Genomic DNA, 17,414 nt, shown 5'->3' with positions numbered 1-17,414 from the left:
TCCACCTAACATTCGCTCCTATAGCTGCCTTGATTGACAGCTCGGAGGCTATTCAATTGTTTTCAAACAGAAACACCAGCTCTGCTAGCTTCCTGAGTGGGGACACATACAATTTGTTTTTTTTTTAAACCCGAACACACATCAGGAAGTAAAAGGAGATGATTTGTGCTGTGCTACGGAAAATAATACAAGTGAGAAAATATTATTTTTTAGATAAGACAGTTTCCTAACCCTTTAATGATACCACACACATTTGTCCACCCTGTGTCAAAATATCAACATGCATGGTCCATATTTCTCACTATTTTGGGCACTGTTCACTTAACTGTCTATATCTCAACCACTGGCTTTCGGCACTACGAACTCAATATTGCATTATCACATCCAATGAGAATGTTGGTTGGAGTGGTACACACTTTTTTGTACCACTCCAAAAAGGTAGGGGAAGGCCCATCTTTGTGAGTTCAAGTCAACCTTGTCTACATAGTGAGTTTTAGGATAGCCAGGACTAAGTAGAGAGCTCCTATCTTGTAATAAAACAAAATGAAACAAAAAGCAAGCAAGCAAACAAACACAAAACCTCCCAAACCTGTAAGAAGAGAAGGTGAGTATTTCCACTGACAAATAGGAGAAACAGGATGTGCTGAGCACACGGGGAGGCCCAAAGAAGAACCCGAGCCTCTCTCGACTGCACAGATAACCTCCTGTCCTGTGCTTCTGTGAAGATGTTCCTCTGGTTTGCAGGATTTTAATACCCATTCTGCAGGAGTAGAGTCAGGCCACACTTAAGCTTTTGAGTGTAGACACCCAGTGCCTCAGGCAAGACAGGCCTTTAGGAAGGGACAGATTGGAGACTCTCCAGCTTGTAGAAGACTAACTTTGACTTATTTTAAAATTTTAATATTTATGGGCGTTTTGCTTGCGTATTTGTATACTACATTAATGCAGTGCCCCCAAGGGCCAGAAGAAGGTGTCTAGTTCCTTGTGTCTGGAGTTATAAGTGACTGTGAGTTGTCCTGTGGATGGTGGGAATCGAACTTAGGTCTTCTGGAAGAGAAGCAAGTGTTCTTAATTACTGAGCCTTTGACTCTTGTGTGAGGCCACTAATTTAAAAGACCATTAGACTCTATGGTATCTTAGAATTAAGCCTTGGATCCTATGGTAAATATATAAAAGCCTTCTTCAATGGTCTGCCTCTTGTTTTTATTGACGTTTGTTGAGGTAATATTTACAAGTTAAAACTATTCACTTGCACACAGTAAAAGAACCTTGCATTAATGACTAGTATAAAAGATAGTTGCTACAGAACTAAAACAATTCAAATGTCAAAGCTGATATGCCTGATGTTCAGCAAAACAATTATGGCCAACTGCAGGTTTGGAGAATCTTTCCCAAGGTGGACTGCAAGAGGCACACATACAAAATGAAGCCTTAAACTATGGGGTGGTGCACACCTTTAATCTTACACTGGGGAGGCAGAGGCAGGCAGATCTCTGTGAGTTCAAGGACAGCTTGTTCTACAGAGTGAGTTCTAGGACATCTAGAGCTACACAGAGGAACCCTGTTTTAAAAGATCAAAGAGAAGAAGAGGAGGAGGAGGAGCAGGAGCAGGAGGAGCAGGAGGAGGAGCAGGAGGAGCAGGAGGAGGAGGAGCAGGAGCAGGAGCAGGAGGAGGAGGAGGAAGAGGAGGAGGAGCAGGAGGAGGAGGAGGAGCAGGAGGAGGAGGAGGAGCAGGAGGAGCAGGAGGAGGAGGAGCAGGAGCAGGAGGAGGAGGAGGAGGAGCAGGAGGAGCAGGAGCAGGAGCAGGAAGAGGAGCAAACGATGTGCCTTATTTGAACATTCAAGCATATACTAACTACTATCTTGAGGCTGTTTTCTTAGTGTTTGATTATTTTTCTTTTTAATGTATGTAGTTCATGGGTGTGTTCCTGGGGTGTGAGGACATATGCTGGCAATTATGTGGAAACAGAGGTTGGCAGCAGGGGTCTTCCCTGATTGCTCTAAGTTATTTATTTAATTTTTTGAGATAGTCTCTTATTGCACCTGTAGGTCAGTTCTGCTAGGCTGTCTGGCCAATGGGCACTGGGGGAATCCTTCTGTCTTTGTCCCCATACTTATCCACAGTGGTGGCATTACACATGCACAATGCTGGTCCCAGCTTTTATATGCTGAACCATATAACCTCATGTTTGCACAGCGGCCCTGAGAATTCCGAAGTGTTACCAATCTCGAGCCTGCTTTAGAAAATGGTATATTACCAGGGGCTTGCTGTCACAGCTCACCTCGGCACTCTGGGGTGAAGTTCATGGGAAGAGATAAGCTGACCTTGTGTGAACTGTCTGGCCTTCCCTTCTCTTGGCAGCCAAGTCTTTCTTTAGACAGCTGCAGCTACAAAAAGCCTCTAGACAGCTCTGACCAATGAAACACCCTGTGCATATCTGCTTTCGACTAACGTGCTAGCAGGCTGGAGCTCACAAGGGCCAGTGAAAGCTTGCCAGGAAAGCTCTGCTCTTCTTCCTCCCTGGCTGTCAGTCTGTGTGGCTGCACTCCCATGATCTGCGGGACAGATGGGTTTGTTCCCAGTCCACATTCCACCCTGTCAGGGTGCTCTCAAAAAGAAAGACTATTTGCAGCAGGGTTCTAAGATGGCTGATGGAGAAGTTTCATCGGACCCCGCTGAATGTGCGGACTTTCAATGGGTTTTCACAGAACTGCAGAAACCTTTTAAAGTAGGCAGACTTACAATTGTTCAAAACCTCAAGCCTAATCCCAAACTCAGGTCAGAAGAAAGGAGCAGAGAACAGACTACAAGCTATAGTTTCTACAAACCGAATAAGCTTCATTCAACAAACTCAGTAACTGGGGACTGGCCATGTGCCAACTTCAAGGTCTCTAGCTAAGCCTTCTCACACTCATTAAGTAGTGAAAATCTCTCTCTCTCTCTCTCTCTCTCTCTCTCTCTCCCTCTCCCTCTCCCTCTCCCTCTCCCTCTCCCTCTCCCTCTCCCTCTCCCTCTCCCTCTCCCTCTCCCTCTCCCTCTCCCTCTCCCTCTCCCTCTCTCTCTCTCTCTCTCTCTCTCTCTCTCTCTCTGTGCTTCCTGCCAAAGACCTAGAGAAAGGAGGCCCGGAGCACTCTTTACAGAAAACAGTCAAAGCGAGATAAAAGGACTACAATTTAGAGCAACGGATCAGTTAACTCCAACTTACAGGCTCAAATTATCCATCCTCTGTTGTGTTTGTATGACCTGTGAACTTGGAGTGGTTTTTACAGTTTTAAATACAGGAGGTAAGGGAAAGGAGAGGGAAGGGGGAAACAAGAGAAAAGAAGGAAGGAGAGGAAGAAAAATCTATGATTCATGAAGATTTATGTAATATCCAAATACCCGTTTCTCTAAATAAAGCCTTATAGAAACAGAGCCGTGCTGCTCAGTTCTCTAGCCACATGAGGTTCCTTTGACACCTGGATAAAGTGCAGCACCTGCCGTGGAGACCCTGTGACCTGGAAAAAGCCAGATACGAGGCCTTTCCAGAAAAAGTTTGCCAACTACTGTTTTAGATTTTAAATTCTTTCTTTCCATTCAGCTGAGGTATTTGAAACCATACATCTCAGGTCTAGTTAGGGTATATTTATAGATTAAACAACAACAGCAACCCTTGAACATGCATACATTTTTGGTGGGGTAGAAATAAGATTTGTTTGTGTGTGTTCAGGAGCAGCCGTCCGTGTAGGCGAGCGTAGGGATCAGAAGCTGACTTCAGCGTCTTCTTTGGTCACTTCCCTTCTTTCTGTTGTGAGATAGGATGCCTCTCTGGAGCTCACCAGCTTGGACTCACTGAATAGCAAGTCCTAGGGGTCTCTCTGTCTCTGCCTATTGCTGCCACAGTTGATACTGTGCTTTTTAAATGGATGCTGGGGTTTTGAACTCAAGTCCTCATGCTTAAATAGCAAACGCTTTATCCCTTGAAGTATTTCCCCAGATCTGATGTATACCTTCCCTGTGCTTGGGAAAGGGTTAGGAGTGGGACTAGGAGTAAGGGTAAGTGTAAGCTTAAGGGTTAGGGTTAGAGTTAGGGTTAGGGTTAGGGTTAGGGTTAGGGTTAGGGTTAGGGTAAGGGTAAGGGTAAGGGTAAGGGTAAGGGTAAGGGTAAGGGTAAGGGTAGGAGTACGGTTTGGAGTTGTGGTTGTTAATTCCTTCCTTCCTTCCTTCCTTCCTTCCTTCCTTCCTTCCTTCCTTCCGTCTCCCCTCCCTCCCTTCCTCCCTCCCTTTCTTCCCTGCTGGGATATACCGAGCTTCATATGTGTTGGGCATGTATTCCACTACTGAGCCAATCCCACTACTTGGAACCCAATGACTTGATATTCTGCTTTCTTGGTCATACAGTCATTTCTTTTACAGACAGACCTTGTTCCTAAACAATGAGCTACCCTGGACTTTCCCCAGTAGACGCTGATAGAAAGAATACCTGGAAGTTGTCTGTCTATGAGCAGTTAGTTCTGCTGAGGGTAGCTACAACCCCCTAGCTGAACAGGCTGTGTTGCTTCTGAGAGACTGGGGACAATCAGCTCTGCTGCCCTGTATGCAATGTTTATGAATGAATGAATGACAAGACCCAAGCTAGCAGCTCTACATGATCACTCAAGCTGGACTTTGTGGTTAAGTCTATTTTTCTCTCACCATAGCATCTTTCCATGGAAGGAAGACAGGTGGCATTTCTACATTGTTAATATTTCCCTGAAATGTAGCTCCATATATGATAGGGATTTTTCCCTTGAAAGTCAGTGACTAAATTGAGAAGAAGAAAAAGAGATGTACATCTACTCGTTAGAGCTGTCAGGTTATATACAACCCAATTTACACTCCAGGAGTGATGCCTGGCTCTGCACAGGTGCATGATCAGCAACCCAGGCCCGAGAACAATGGCCATCGGAGACACTGGGCTCTGAGCTCCTTTCTTTAATAGCCCGAAGAAGGTTTTTTTTAGTAAGAATAGCATCCTCACTAGCTCTGGGCATGCCTTGCCAGACTGCCTGCTCAGTTGACAGTATGACACCTGGATCTTACTAATTAATACTCTGTCATCCTTCAAGGTACATGCAAGGCAGTTTCTTTAAATATAAAACAACAACAAATATATCTTCAAGTCAACAAGAGAACAACTTTGGGGGACTCACCTAGAGAAATCTCCTTTTGCTTCCTGTGGGAGAAAAAAAAATGGGCGAAACATCAGTCCACGGTTAAGAATTAAAACCATGCCCTGCCATCATGGCTACTTCTCTGCTGAGTAAGGCAGACCGGCCTCCCTCTGTGTCACCCTGTCTGCTCCGGAATTCAATGAAAAGAAATGCTAAGAAGTATTTGGGAGGCTCAGGCAGGAGGATTCTGAGTTTGAAATTAGCTTTGGTTGCATAATGAGACCCTGCCTGATGGGTCAGAGTCAGGGAGAGTACATATATGAGCTGACTGAACAAGAGGCACACTGTAAATGTCACAAAGGTGTATAGAAGTTTATACTTCAAGGCCTTGGTCTAACTAAAATAGGTTACATACATATTTATCTCTCTCTTTCCTCCTTCCTTCCCTCTCCTTCTCACTCTCTCGCCCTCCCCCCACTTTGTCTCTCCCTTTCTCCTTTAATACTTCCCTTATCTCTTTCCTCCCCTTCCCTTCCACCCTTGCTTCTTCCCTTTCTTTGAGACAGCTGTAGTCTACTCTCCTGGCCCAAACTCCAAAGCAGCTGGGATTATAGGTGCATGCCACCGTGTCAGGCTGCAACAGACAGTCCACTTCTGCACTTCTGCAACTGTGAGCCCCTTCCCAGTTATACCAACGAATTGTAAGCCGGTGGCCATGTGAGAGTCAGTGAGTGTGGTAGGCTACCTCAGACACAGCAGCATTCAATAAACACTTGTTAAGAGAATAACTTTTGATAGTGCTCCAACTCATCGTGCCAACATTACAAATAATATTCCCATGCCTCTCTGTCTGTCTGTCTGTCTCAGGCTAAAGGCTTTTACTTTGCCTTTCTGGGGGACAGGAGGTGACTTCTTCTAGGTGTTCATTTGGGCTTTTTTTTTTAGGGCAAAAGAAGGTACCACACTTAAAGGAAGTGAGCACTGGAAAACCAAATGATCGCAGGTTGCACGTACAACTTCCCCAAGGTCACACCATATACTGCCTTGAAATCTCGGAAGAGTACAAATCCTGGTTATGGCATGGCACCAGTGCTCCTAACAGCTCCTTCCATCTTGTGGCTAGAAAAGGTTAGACAGTCAGACAGCGGGCAAATGTGACTGCTGTTTGTAGTGGCAGGCACACCTCCTTTTGTGTGTGTGTAAAACAACTTACCTGTAAAATATAGGAAGCTAATTCAAATACCACTTCACTGTCAACATCAATCAGCTCCTAAAAAAAAAAAAATCAAAGTGAGTCTTTTATTGTATTTACTTAGTTTTGAATAATTAATTAATTAATTAAAAACTTTAGAATGAAGATCTTATGATGTAGTCCAGGCTAGCTTCAAACCCACAATCCTCCTGCCTCTACCCCCGAGTATGGAGATCTGAGGCATGAATTACATCACTCTTTATTAGTCTGGTACTTAAACAGCTTTCTTACTGCAGCTCCTATGGAAGAGACCTGGTCTTTCTTGGAAGTTCCCCAGAATCTCAAATATATTTAGAGTGTCTTTGGTTCTTTAGACAATTTCTCTGAATGACTTGGCCCTGAGTAGTCCCCAAGATCTTTTCAAAGAAGACTGTATGTCATCTTCAAATCTGGATGTGATGGTAAGGGATGGACCATGTCCAGATTTTTATAAATCTGCTCATCTTTGTCATTTTTATTTCATGTTTCATGGAGGGGAGTTGCCTGTATGCATGTTTGTGTACCACAATGCATGTAGAAGGTGTGTGTGTATGTGTGTATGTGTGTGTGTGTGTAAAGAAAAGAAAAGGGGTGGGGAAGGAGAGAGGAAAAAGCAGGAAAGATAGAGGGAGAAGTGAAGGAAAGAAGGGAGGAAGGGAAGAGAGAGACTCTATAGAGACACATATTCAAGGCTAAGGAGGATGCTGGATCCCCATTGGAGTGGAGTTATAGATAGCTATAAGCCATCTATATGTGTTGTGTCCGGCCAGCAGATCATAGCCTGGGTTCTAGCCTGGAAAGGCATTTTGGAAACCTGGAAGAGAAGAGGGGCTAGGCGACGAGATAAAGAAATGTAGCTAAGACAGGCAGATTCTGATCAAAGCTCGATTTTACTGTTCCGCACGCAGTTATGAAGCAGGGGAAGGGGGCCCGATTCCCGCCAATTAATCTCGGAGTCCAGTAGCAGGGTGACCACGTGATGGCTTCAGAACAGCAAAGCGGCGGGGCTCCAGCAGTGGGCGTGGCAGAACGTTTGAGCCGGCAAGCTCCATCCAGGTATTAACAGTGGAACCCTTAAGGCTGGGGGAGGGGAGGCTGCATATATGCATTATGGTCCACAGACATACACATAAGTGCTGGCAATTAAACCTAAGTCCCCTGGAAGAGTAGCCAGTATTTATAACCACTCAATGCCTGCAAACCTGCTCATCTTACTTGTCACTGAAACACAGCTGCTCAATAACTAATTAAATCACTTTTTTTTCCTGATATAAGGTCTCACTGGTCTTGCTGTGTAGCCCCAGCTGGCTCAGAACTCAGAGCTCCTTCTGCCTCCCGAGTGCTGTGACTGATGGGAATACAACCATGTCCAGCCCTGCTACGGTTTTTGTTTGCTTGTTTGAGTTCTGCCTTAGAACGTACATAATGTGGGTTCATTGAAAGAAATGTTACAATGGGATCATGATGCGATTTGAAGTTAAACAAGGCAAGACTGAAAATACAGGTCCTCGGTAGTAACAGCCATAGTTCTCCCATGTGCTCAGAGCTCAGGATGGCTAGTGGCAATCCTGTCAATATAGATTGGTAGTGTTTCTGTCTCCACAAAGGCTCTACTAGTCACTTCTAGTGTGGTCTCTAATTTAAATATTCTTCTGTTCTTTTATGTATTTGTGTTCTAGGGGGACATGGTCTTAAAAAATAAAAACTTCTTGGTTTTTGAAAAAAAAATCCAACGTATGTTTGTTGAACACAGACATAATGCCACTCTAAATAAGAACATTCCCGTCAATGCCAGCACATGTTTACTCCAATGGGCTCATGAGATGACATCATCTAGTGACATCACAGGCACTGTAGTCTGTATTAATATACTCGACGTCTGCACAACAATAAACCAGTTACTATGTCTATCAGAGTACACCCTGCCACGAAGTGACACGGGCCTGGAGTTCCTATGTTTGTAAACATAGCACCATTGGGGGCACTAACTGAAACATGCGCGCAAAAGTTGATGTGTTTACGATATAGAATTTGATGGTTTTGGAGACAGGACCACACACTTGAGACACCATCACAGCAATACATATGTCCACTGCCTCCAAAGATATCTGTACTATTGTAGTATACATGTAACACAACCTGCTATCTTAATGAACCTTTAAGTGAATGGTGCCTTATTATACATAGTCTGTAGTGTTAGAGATGGAGAGAGACTCAGGGCCATCAGCATGTGACAATAAGATAATCCATGACTTTTTTTTTTTTTGGTCATGGTTATGAAGAAAGTTATGACTTCATTTTTCCTCTCTCCCTTCCTTCTCTTTTTCTTTCTCTCACTCTATACCACTGGCTAGCCTTAAACTGATGGTAATCCTCCTGCCTCAGCCTTTCAGTGCTGTGATTAAGGCATGATGCCCAGTACATCTTCCTTTCTCGTCCCGTATCACTAGATCTGATACCGAGTGGCTGAACAAGAGGGAAAGCTGGGAGAGACTTAGAGACTAGTCTGTTAGCTTAACACCATTTATTTTTTTCTGAGGATAGAGTCCAAAAACTTGTGACTTGCCTCAGACCATGAGGACCTTAATGGCAGTTATTGTGCCGGAAAACCACAATTTCTTGTCTAATATATGGCCTTATCTTAGGACTTGCCCCTTCCAAGTTAATAAGGTCTCAGTCCCAGCCAGCACCCTCTCAGAACAAAATTTACAACTGAAGTTAGCACTGAAGAATAATTTAAATTGAGAGTTATTTTGAACTACAAGCCAAACTCTGATATATGGATTTTCTAATTAGTCTTGGGGGAGAAGGGGGGGTGTCTAGGCTTGTCCGCCATAACTCATGACACTGTATTGGAGCAGTCCACATCTTTTGAAGAGGGGATATCCTCAAGGTCTCAGGCCAAGGAATTCTAAAGATAGACAAAGATAGTTGCTACTCAGCTCAAGGGAACTAACAGCCGTCTTTCTACCATGTGGAGGACTAGAAGACAACCATTCTTTATGTGTAACGAGCCACAGCAGCTTAACCACCTCTGCAATTCATCTGCCTGGTCAGAGCTGGGATGTGGGAGAATGTTTGCAATGGCAGTTGTGGGACTGCCAGCTCCCGTAACATGACAGAGTACAAACATGTTCATAGAAACTCTCCAGGGTTTCTGCAATAGATCATTTCTAGCTTTATTCATTTCCTTTCCCACTGATCACTTTGCTAAAGAGCTCATGGTACTTGGAAGCACATTGTGTGTGTGTGTGTGTGTGTGTGTGTGTGCGTGTGCGTGTGCGTGTGTGTGTGTGTGTGTGTGTGTGTGAGACATGTGAGCCCTTCTGTTAAACATTTACATCTATGGTGTAGTGAATGGTCAACAGGGGGCTAATGGTTAACACCAGCTGGGAGACTTATCTCATGTGTAACTCAAAATCAACCTTTGGCAGACAGCCCCGAGCAGGAGTTTGGTGTCTCACAATTTGATTCATTTGCTAGATGTAAGTTGTCTGTGTGGGGAAAGAGAGGTGGGGGAAGGGAGGAAGGAAGGCCTTTGCTTTCGCACAGCCCATTCTGCAGGTCCTGTGGGTGAACATTCCGTATAGTGCTCTGCCAGCTATAGCGAAGCTTTAAGCAACAGTCGTAAACGTGTGACCTAGTTTAGGCAAGTTCTTTCTCATTATAGGTGTCCTTAGGGTAAGTGGAAATGAGTGTCTTTAGGGTGAGCTTTCCCTTTCCCTTCAGATGAAGAGAGTATAAAACACCCAGAGTCAGAATGTGTCTGGCAATAGAGGAAAGGGAGCCAGGATGAGAGGCCTCAGACTGTGCACACAGAGCAAGGCTGATGGAGGAGGCTGTGCCGCTACTTCTTAGGATCCCTAGTTACTATTTACTGAGTGTAACAGTCACTGGACGCCCTCCCTCAGAGGAGTCCTCTAGAGAGAGAATAGAGGAACCAGACTCGGAACAGTAGGAAGACAGGCTGGCTCTCGGCTGCTGAGAGCTTGTCTATTCTCCAAGCTTTTCTCCCTTGTTTGGAACGTTATTTATTCCCAAGCAGTTCATGCCTTACATATAATTTTCAGACATATGGTACTGTATATTCTCCCAAGTTTTAGTTCAGTTCCCTACAGCCTCCCTGCACAGTGCGCTTCCTGTCTTCTACTTTAATACGTTCACTATTTCCTTATTATAAATAATAACCCCCCTTTGCATTTCTTTTTTCCAGGTGATTACACTGTTAAGATTTTGCTGGAACGAAACAGAGTCTTTGAGTTTCTGTTCACTTCCCGAGTTTCCCCAGAAAGCCGAGTCCACCACGGAGGACTAGACAGATGTCCCAGAGATCTTCCTGCCAGGTTCCAGCTGCCACGTGACATACAAAAGATGACTCTGCTTTTCCCTCGGCTGGCTTTTAGCTGGCTTCCCAGGCAGTAGATCCCTACCTGTGCTTTTCCAGCAGAGAAACAAACTGATCAAGATAACAAACAGTATACAAAGCCCCGATACGTTCCCGAGGCTGTGGGCTTTCCCTTGACAGAAGACAAAATGGAGAAGCAGGGGAGAGGTAGGAGGCTCTTCAAGAAAGAGCTGTGAGAGGCTTCCACTTGGCCACCTGCAAAGGCTGGTGCTGTGACATTCCTGTGGCTTATCGCATTGATAGTTCTGTGTTGGAGCCTCAATGGTTCCAGTGTCACCTGAGGAGGAGGGGCTCCTGCTGGGTCATTTCCTGAGCCAGAATCTTGCCTGGGAATCCAGGGTGGTGGCAGACATGTGATAATGTTCTATTGAGAGGGAATGCTGTATCTTTTGGCTACTGAAGCCATGATGTATGTATTTTGGGCCTCTTTCCCTCACTACTGAGTGAAAGGGCATCATTCCCTTTGCTCTTTGGAAAATGGTATAGAATGACAGAATGTGGTTTGCTGTAGGTGTGTACAGGCATGCATGCGTGCATTCTTCGTGCAGACGGACAAGATGGACAAGACGGACCACTTCCATTCACTCAGCCCTGCTTTATCTAAAGCGATGAAGCAACTTCAGGAGGAGGACCCAGGGCACTTGTCAGCAGCTTTATGGTGGCTTGGTGGCTATCCACTCTCTCTCGGGAAGATTGCCATCAGAGAATCTTGACATGCTCCAAAAAAACCAAAACAACAACAACAAAAAAAAAAACATGCAACGGGGCCTCCTGACCTGGTTCAGAGGGTTTGCTGGTACTTTTCAAGTCGTACCAAGAATCTCAAGGGAAAGCATTCCTCTGTGGTTAGGTTGAGAAAGTCCAACTTTTCCCATACAGCAAATGAGATGATTAGTGTTAATTATCATCGCAACAGCGCCTAGAATAGCCTGGGAGGCAGGCCTCTGGGCACGTCTGTGAGGGGCTGTCTTGATTACATTAATTGAGGTTGGAAAGCCTCTCTGTGGATGGCGGCCCTATTCCTTGGCTGGGATTCTGGACTGCGAATGGAGACAGGGGGCTAATGCCAGCATTCATGCCTTTGTGTGTCCTGACTGTGGATGCGATGTGACCAGTTATCCCAAGCTTCTGCTACTCTGACCTCCCTATTACACTGGACCAAGCCTTCAGATTGTAAGCCAGAATAAACCCCACTGACGCCTTTGTGGAATGTGTTATGTCACACATCCACAAGAAAGAAACTATGACAATAATTAGAATGGACAACATGAGGAACAAGAATAAGGAAATGAGACCATTGGCAAACTCCAGGCAGAATCCCTTAGTTGGTCACCCCAAGGGCTTGCCTAAGACATCCTCACCCAGGCGCCACCTAAGTTCATGACCACCCTCACCCGAAACTGAGTTCTAGTCTTACCCCTTACTCCCCAACAGCACCCGAAACACCGGGCACTACTGATTTCCCTCAGTTTCGGTTGCTTCACCAACAAATGTGAAGAACACAATTTCTGATCATTTTGCTGAGCTTGTTGGAACATAGTAGAGGCGATTCAGAAGCTGCAAGCACACTGGAAGTGCCGTAAACCATAAATGTGTTATTTCTTTCCTCACCCTGGCAGCTACAGACAGTCAGAACCACACAGTTTTGCCTCTGTACTTTGGCGCATTTTGGTATTGATACTTAGCAAAATTTCTTAAAGAGATAGGCAGCACTGTGCTTATTAGTCACCATGCAGATAATGGTTGTGATTTACAGCTGTTGGAATTGGAGTGTTTACCTGTTACTTTGATTTATCTTGGTGACCAGATTAAAAATTATTTATGGATGTTTCTTAAAGGGTGTTTTCAGAGGAGATTAGCATTTGAATAAGTAGACTTACAGTCTACCACCCAATGCCTTAAGACTAGCACTTCAATAATTCACAGTCTACCACCCAATGCCTTAAGACTAGCACTTCAATAATTCACAGTCTACCACCCAATGCCTTAAGACTAGCACTTCAATAATTCAGTCGTCTACCATCCAATGCCTTTAGGGTAGAAAGAGAATAAAAGGTGGAGGCAAAGCAAGTTTCCCTGGTTTTCATCACACTTTTGGGGATGGGTGCTGAGCCTAGAATTTACTAAGTAGCTGAGACCAGTTTTGAACTTGTGATCCTTCTGCCTCGCCCGGCTCCTCACATCCTGAGATTGCAGCTATGTCCCACCACATCCAGCTTCATTGCTCACTCTGTGAATTACTGTATCCAACTTGCTTTCTCCCATCCAGGGGATGACATTTACACTACTGGCCTCCCTGGTTCTCAGGCCCCCAGGCTGAGTCACAACTGCAACTTTTCTGTGCTCTCCCTTGCAGGTGCTACACACGCCACAGACCTCTCAGCCTTCCGTCACGTGGACCAGCTCCACACAGTAAGTATCCTTCTATGTTTCTCTGTGGAGAACCCTGACTGATGTGGTGTACGGTATCAGACTGCGGTATGAGGTCATATGTAGGTGATCTCCCTGGCTACCTTCTGTGGTTGTTTGGCTACCATGCCCCATTGCACAACTCATAATGACTGTGTGGAGTTGCGTCTGGGCATGGACAGGACCTCTGCAAACTTGCAGAGCTCCTCTTTGTCAGCCTGTGCCAGGCCTTCAGCAGTCAGGTCGTGTCATGTTTGCCTTGTGATGCACAGATCATGGCGTGATTCCCATGGCGCCCTCCCTGCAGTTTCACTGGGGTTTCTTCTGCTAACTGCTGTAGACAGCCTGACTATGTTGAGGTCCCAAGAACTGTTCTCCCCAAAGTCTGCTATGCATTGCCAAGATGACCAGTCCATGCGAGTTTCCTTCTGAAAGGCTGAATAAGAAAGCCCTCCCTTGTCCCTATTTTCATGCTCTTGGTGATGTAGGCACACACACTGCATCTTCGTTAGCCAGATTGGGAGAAAAGGATGGGGTTTCATGAGGCTGATATTCCGAGGCTACTGTTTATGTTGGTTCCTCATCTTGTGGAACTAGGTTCAGGGCTTCGTTTCTCCCACCTATGGAGGAGATGACCGAGGCATACACCTCAGAAGAAAGGCTGGATGAGACCTTTCAACACACACAGAACAGGGCTCCCCCCCCACCCAGCTTCCTCGTCCCGCTCTCACCGTCTCTGCCCTTTCTTCTTCAGCTTTTGAAAGGGGATCTCATGTAGTCCAGGCTAGCCTCAACTTGCTTAGCTGAGGATGGCCTCCAACTCCTGATCTTCCTGCTTCCATCCGCAAGGGCTGAGCTTATAGAGCTGGACCACCTCAGCCTGCTCTATCTTTTCCATCACCCTCTGCTCTTGCTGCAAGGGCAGTGCCAGAGTTTGATATAAGCACGAAGCTTGGTGGGATCGGAAGGCCATGAATAAAAAGTAATTTTCTGTTCATCAGCCACATGCCTAGTCAATCACAGGTAATGGGTGGTGGTGGTAAAAATCCAGTGGGGCATGCCACCTTTCTCTTGCCCGAGGAAGCACATTTTACTCCATCTTCAGATGGAGACCTTGGGCTTGTGGCTCAGCTGAGATAAACACTGAGACCAAGTACAATTTAACTGTAGCAGATTCAAAGCGTGGAAAGTTACAGGGTTTGAGTATGAGATTTACAACCACATGGCAGCCATTCTGAGCAGCAAAACTTAGGTCACCCCACCCACAGCAAATCAATATCAAATGACTCCTCTGAGGAGTGGAATTGAAGGGTTGTTTTGGATTTAGGAGCTGATTTTCTTATCTCTCCCGGGTTTTGTGTATGAAGCAGATTATGGCCAAAAGTTAAAGCAAAAACTTTTGAATTTCCTTTGTATCTTCAGGATTCATAATTTGTGGGAATCGTTTTTTTCTAATCGATAAAATTTAAAAGGACATTAGACATATTACATAAATTTAGCATAGAATATTTCCATCTAAAATAAAACTTAAAAAAGACATCAACTTATAAGCTAGCTTTTGTAGGGATGTGAACGTGATGAATATTTTTTCTTTTTAATTCACCTGTTTTATACATTTGTGTGCTTGCCTGAATGTGCACCGTGTGCATTCAAGGAGCCTGTGGAGATTAGAAGTGAACACTGGATCACCTGAAAGTGAAGTTTCAGGACGTTGTCAATACCAAGTGGGTGCTGGGAACCAAAACTGCGTCCTCTGTAAAATCAGCAAGTGCTCTTAACTGCTGAGCCATCTCTCTACTGACTAGTCTTATGCTTCTATCTGTGTCTCTGTGTCTGTCTGTCTGTCTGTCTGTCTCTGTGTGTGTGTGTGTGTGTGTGTGTGTGTGTGTGTGTGTGACTGGCCTCAAATTTGCTAAGTACTGGAAGATGACCCTAAGCTTCTGATCTTCTTGCCTCCACTTCCTGAATGTAGACATCGAAGGTGTATGCCCTCACATTGGTTTGTGTGGTACTGGGGGTGGACCCTTGGGGTTTTTCCAGTTTGGTCAGCACTGTCCCCTAGTTGCCTGAACTCTTTTCAGACAGAATCTTCTTATATAGTCTAGAATGATCCCTCTGCCTCCGTCTCCCCTGTGTTAGGATTCTAAACACAGCCCACTGTATCAGCAGCGGTGCAAGCACACCCCACTGTATCAGCACTGTTCTCACTACCGAACTCCGGGGACAGACGATTCACCTCACTCTGAATGTGGAAGAACTCAAGAGTCCATTGTCCCCAATCTCTCCTGTCTTGTGTGACAGCCGGGTGGCCTCCTACAGGGTGACTCATGGACAGCTCCAGTTGTCATAAGGAGTCACATTCAAAGAGGGAGGAGAGCAGGAGGGAGGATTTGGCAGGAGAACTCCCCTGGCTCATGAGTCTTCACCCAGGGAACGCGCAGCATCTCGTTGGAATTTTCCATGGAAGTGAACACACATTTCTAAAGGAGGTTTGTTCGTCCCCTGAACGTAATTTTCCCCACTGTCCACCTGTCTCCATTTAGACAGTTAAAACATCATAACCGTTGTTGGACAGCACAGTGTGTCAGCAAGCCCCACTCTGGCCCTTCCTTCCTCACTGAAAGCGTATGGTGATCGCCCTCTTCTCACACGATTTAATATTCCACAAGTTGGGTTAAGTTATGATGTTTCCCCCTGATTTTCTTATAGATGTTATGAGTGTGTAAAGGAAGAGAAAGTGAGAGAGGAATTTGCCAAAGTTGTGCTTTTCTACTCCTGGTAAAGGGAGGGAGGGAGGGAGGGAGGGAGGGAGGAAGGAAGGAAGGAAGGAAGGAAAACTGTGTTTGTGGCTTGAGAAAAATAACCAACAAAATGAAAGACAGCCACCGTCCCCTGCAGACGGAGGGGTGAGAGGCAGTGTCTCCGTAGATGAGTGGAGGCTGCACTGGAGGGAAGTTTACACTCCAAACCAAAGCTGCTTTCTTTCCTACGTCCTGGAGACTGGCATGTCCCGGAGGAAATGGGAAGGTATGTCCCTCATCCAAAGGTTGATATTCAGGTTCCCATGGAAAGAGCAGCTGCCATTAGCCCCTTTCCCCACCCCTGGCCTTTGAGGCTTATTTTGACCCATGCTTTCAGAGCATGACAGCTTTTCCTGCTCACTTGTAACTGTGAATGGACAGACTAGGATTCCCTGCTACAGCTAAAACCACCTAAGGTGGAAAGCAACTGGCAATGGAGGCTGAGCTCTGGCCTGCAAACACACACACACACACACACAGACACACAGACACACACAGACACACAGACACACACACGCATGCACACAGACACACATATGCACACACACATGAGTGCATACATGCCCCCCCCCCCAGAGCGGAAGAGAGTGTGAGTTGGGGCTGGTGGATGGGGGTGAGGATGCTATTCTACAGAAAAGGCAAATATTAAAAAAAAGGACACTGAGAAGAAACAGGAAGCTGAGCATGCACAATAATTAATGTAATCAGAATGATAAGAGATAATATTATATTCTTAAAGCAATCAAGTATTATTTTTATGAATATAGAGGCTAGAGGTTGACACCAGGAGTCCAATATCAAATATTTCTTTTGATTTGTGTGTATGTGTGCATTCCAGGCATGTGTGTGTGCCCGTGGAGGTCAGTAAAAGGCACTGGATCCCCTGGAGTGGGGTCACAGGCGGTTGTGAGCTGCTCGATGTGGGGGAAGGGAAACTAACTGGGTTCCTCTCCATGAACAGAAAGCCTTCTACCTTCTGAGCCATCTTTCTAGACTGAAAATAGGATATTTAAGAGAGAGAGAGAGAGAGAGAGAGAGAGAGAGAGAAAGCAGAAATACAAAGGTATTCTTTGAAACATACATAATACATACCTCTCTCTCTCTCTCTCTCTCTCTCTCTCTCTCTCTCTCACACACACACACACACACACACACACACACATACACACACTCATCATGGTTAAAAACCAAAAGAACAGATGAAAGGTATTGCTGACAGAAGCCTTTCAGAAAACAGAATAAAAGCCAGAAATGGAACCCTGGACACAAGCCTGCCCTAGCTTCTGATTCCTAGCACTTCCAAGGGGTGGGGGGTGGGGTGAAGGAAGAGATAACAAGGAGATATCAGGAAGAATATGAGTCTCCAGAATAAAAGTATCTACCTACCAGCCAAGAGATACAAAGTGTCTACAGAGACCAGCACTACTGAAATTTT

The 17,414-nt window shown here is 45.4% G+C and overlaps 1 protein-coding gene and 1 long non-coding RNA gene across 15 annotated transcripts in view; one reads left to right on the top strand and one right to left on the bottom strand.

Moving 5' to 3' along the window:
• Frmd4a (FERM domain containing 4A) overlaps positions 1-17,414 on the bottom strand; it is a 596,394-nt gene that overhangs the window by 93,852 nt on the left and 485,128 nt on the right. For all 12 annotated transcript variants that reach the window (XM_006497439.4, NM_001347086.1, NM_172475.3 and 9 more), the window contains 2 exons: positions 6,347-6,403; positions 5,173-5,195 (listed from right to left, as the gene is read on the bottom strand). In XM_006497439.4, coding sequence (XP_006497502.1) covers positions 5,173-5,195; positions 6,347-6,403 — 80 coding nt within the window. The remainder of the gene's footprint in view (positions 1-5,172; positions 5,196-6,346; positions 6,404-17,414) is intronic.
• The window catches only part of Gm39751, a 44,769-nt gene continuing 33,880 nt past the window's right edge, over positions 6,526-17,414 (top strand). Inside the window, exons 1-3 of one of the 3 annotated variants that reach the window (XR_865941.3) lie at positions 6,526-9,849; positions 10,578-10,916; positions 13,126-13,181. This is a non-coding gene — a long non-coding RNA (predicted gene, 39751). Of the gene's footprint in view, positions 9,850-10,577; positions 13,182-17,414 lie in introns of all 3 variants that reach the window. The other 2 variants (XR_865940.3, XR_865939.3) reach the window with 2 other exon arrangements.

Source organism: Mus musculus, chromosome 2 (genome assembly GCF_000001635.26).
Source record: "Mus musculus strain C57BL/6J chromosome 2, GRCm38.p6 C57BL/6J".
Taxonomy (NCBI): Eukaryota; Metazoa; Chordata; class Mammalia; order Rodentia; family Muridae; genus Mus; species Mus musculus.
Note: the sequence above shows the minus strand (reverse complement) of the source record. Positions and strands in the feature narration are given on the sequence as shown.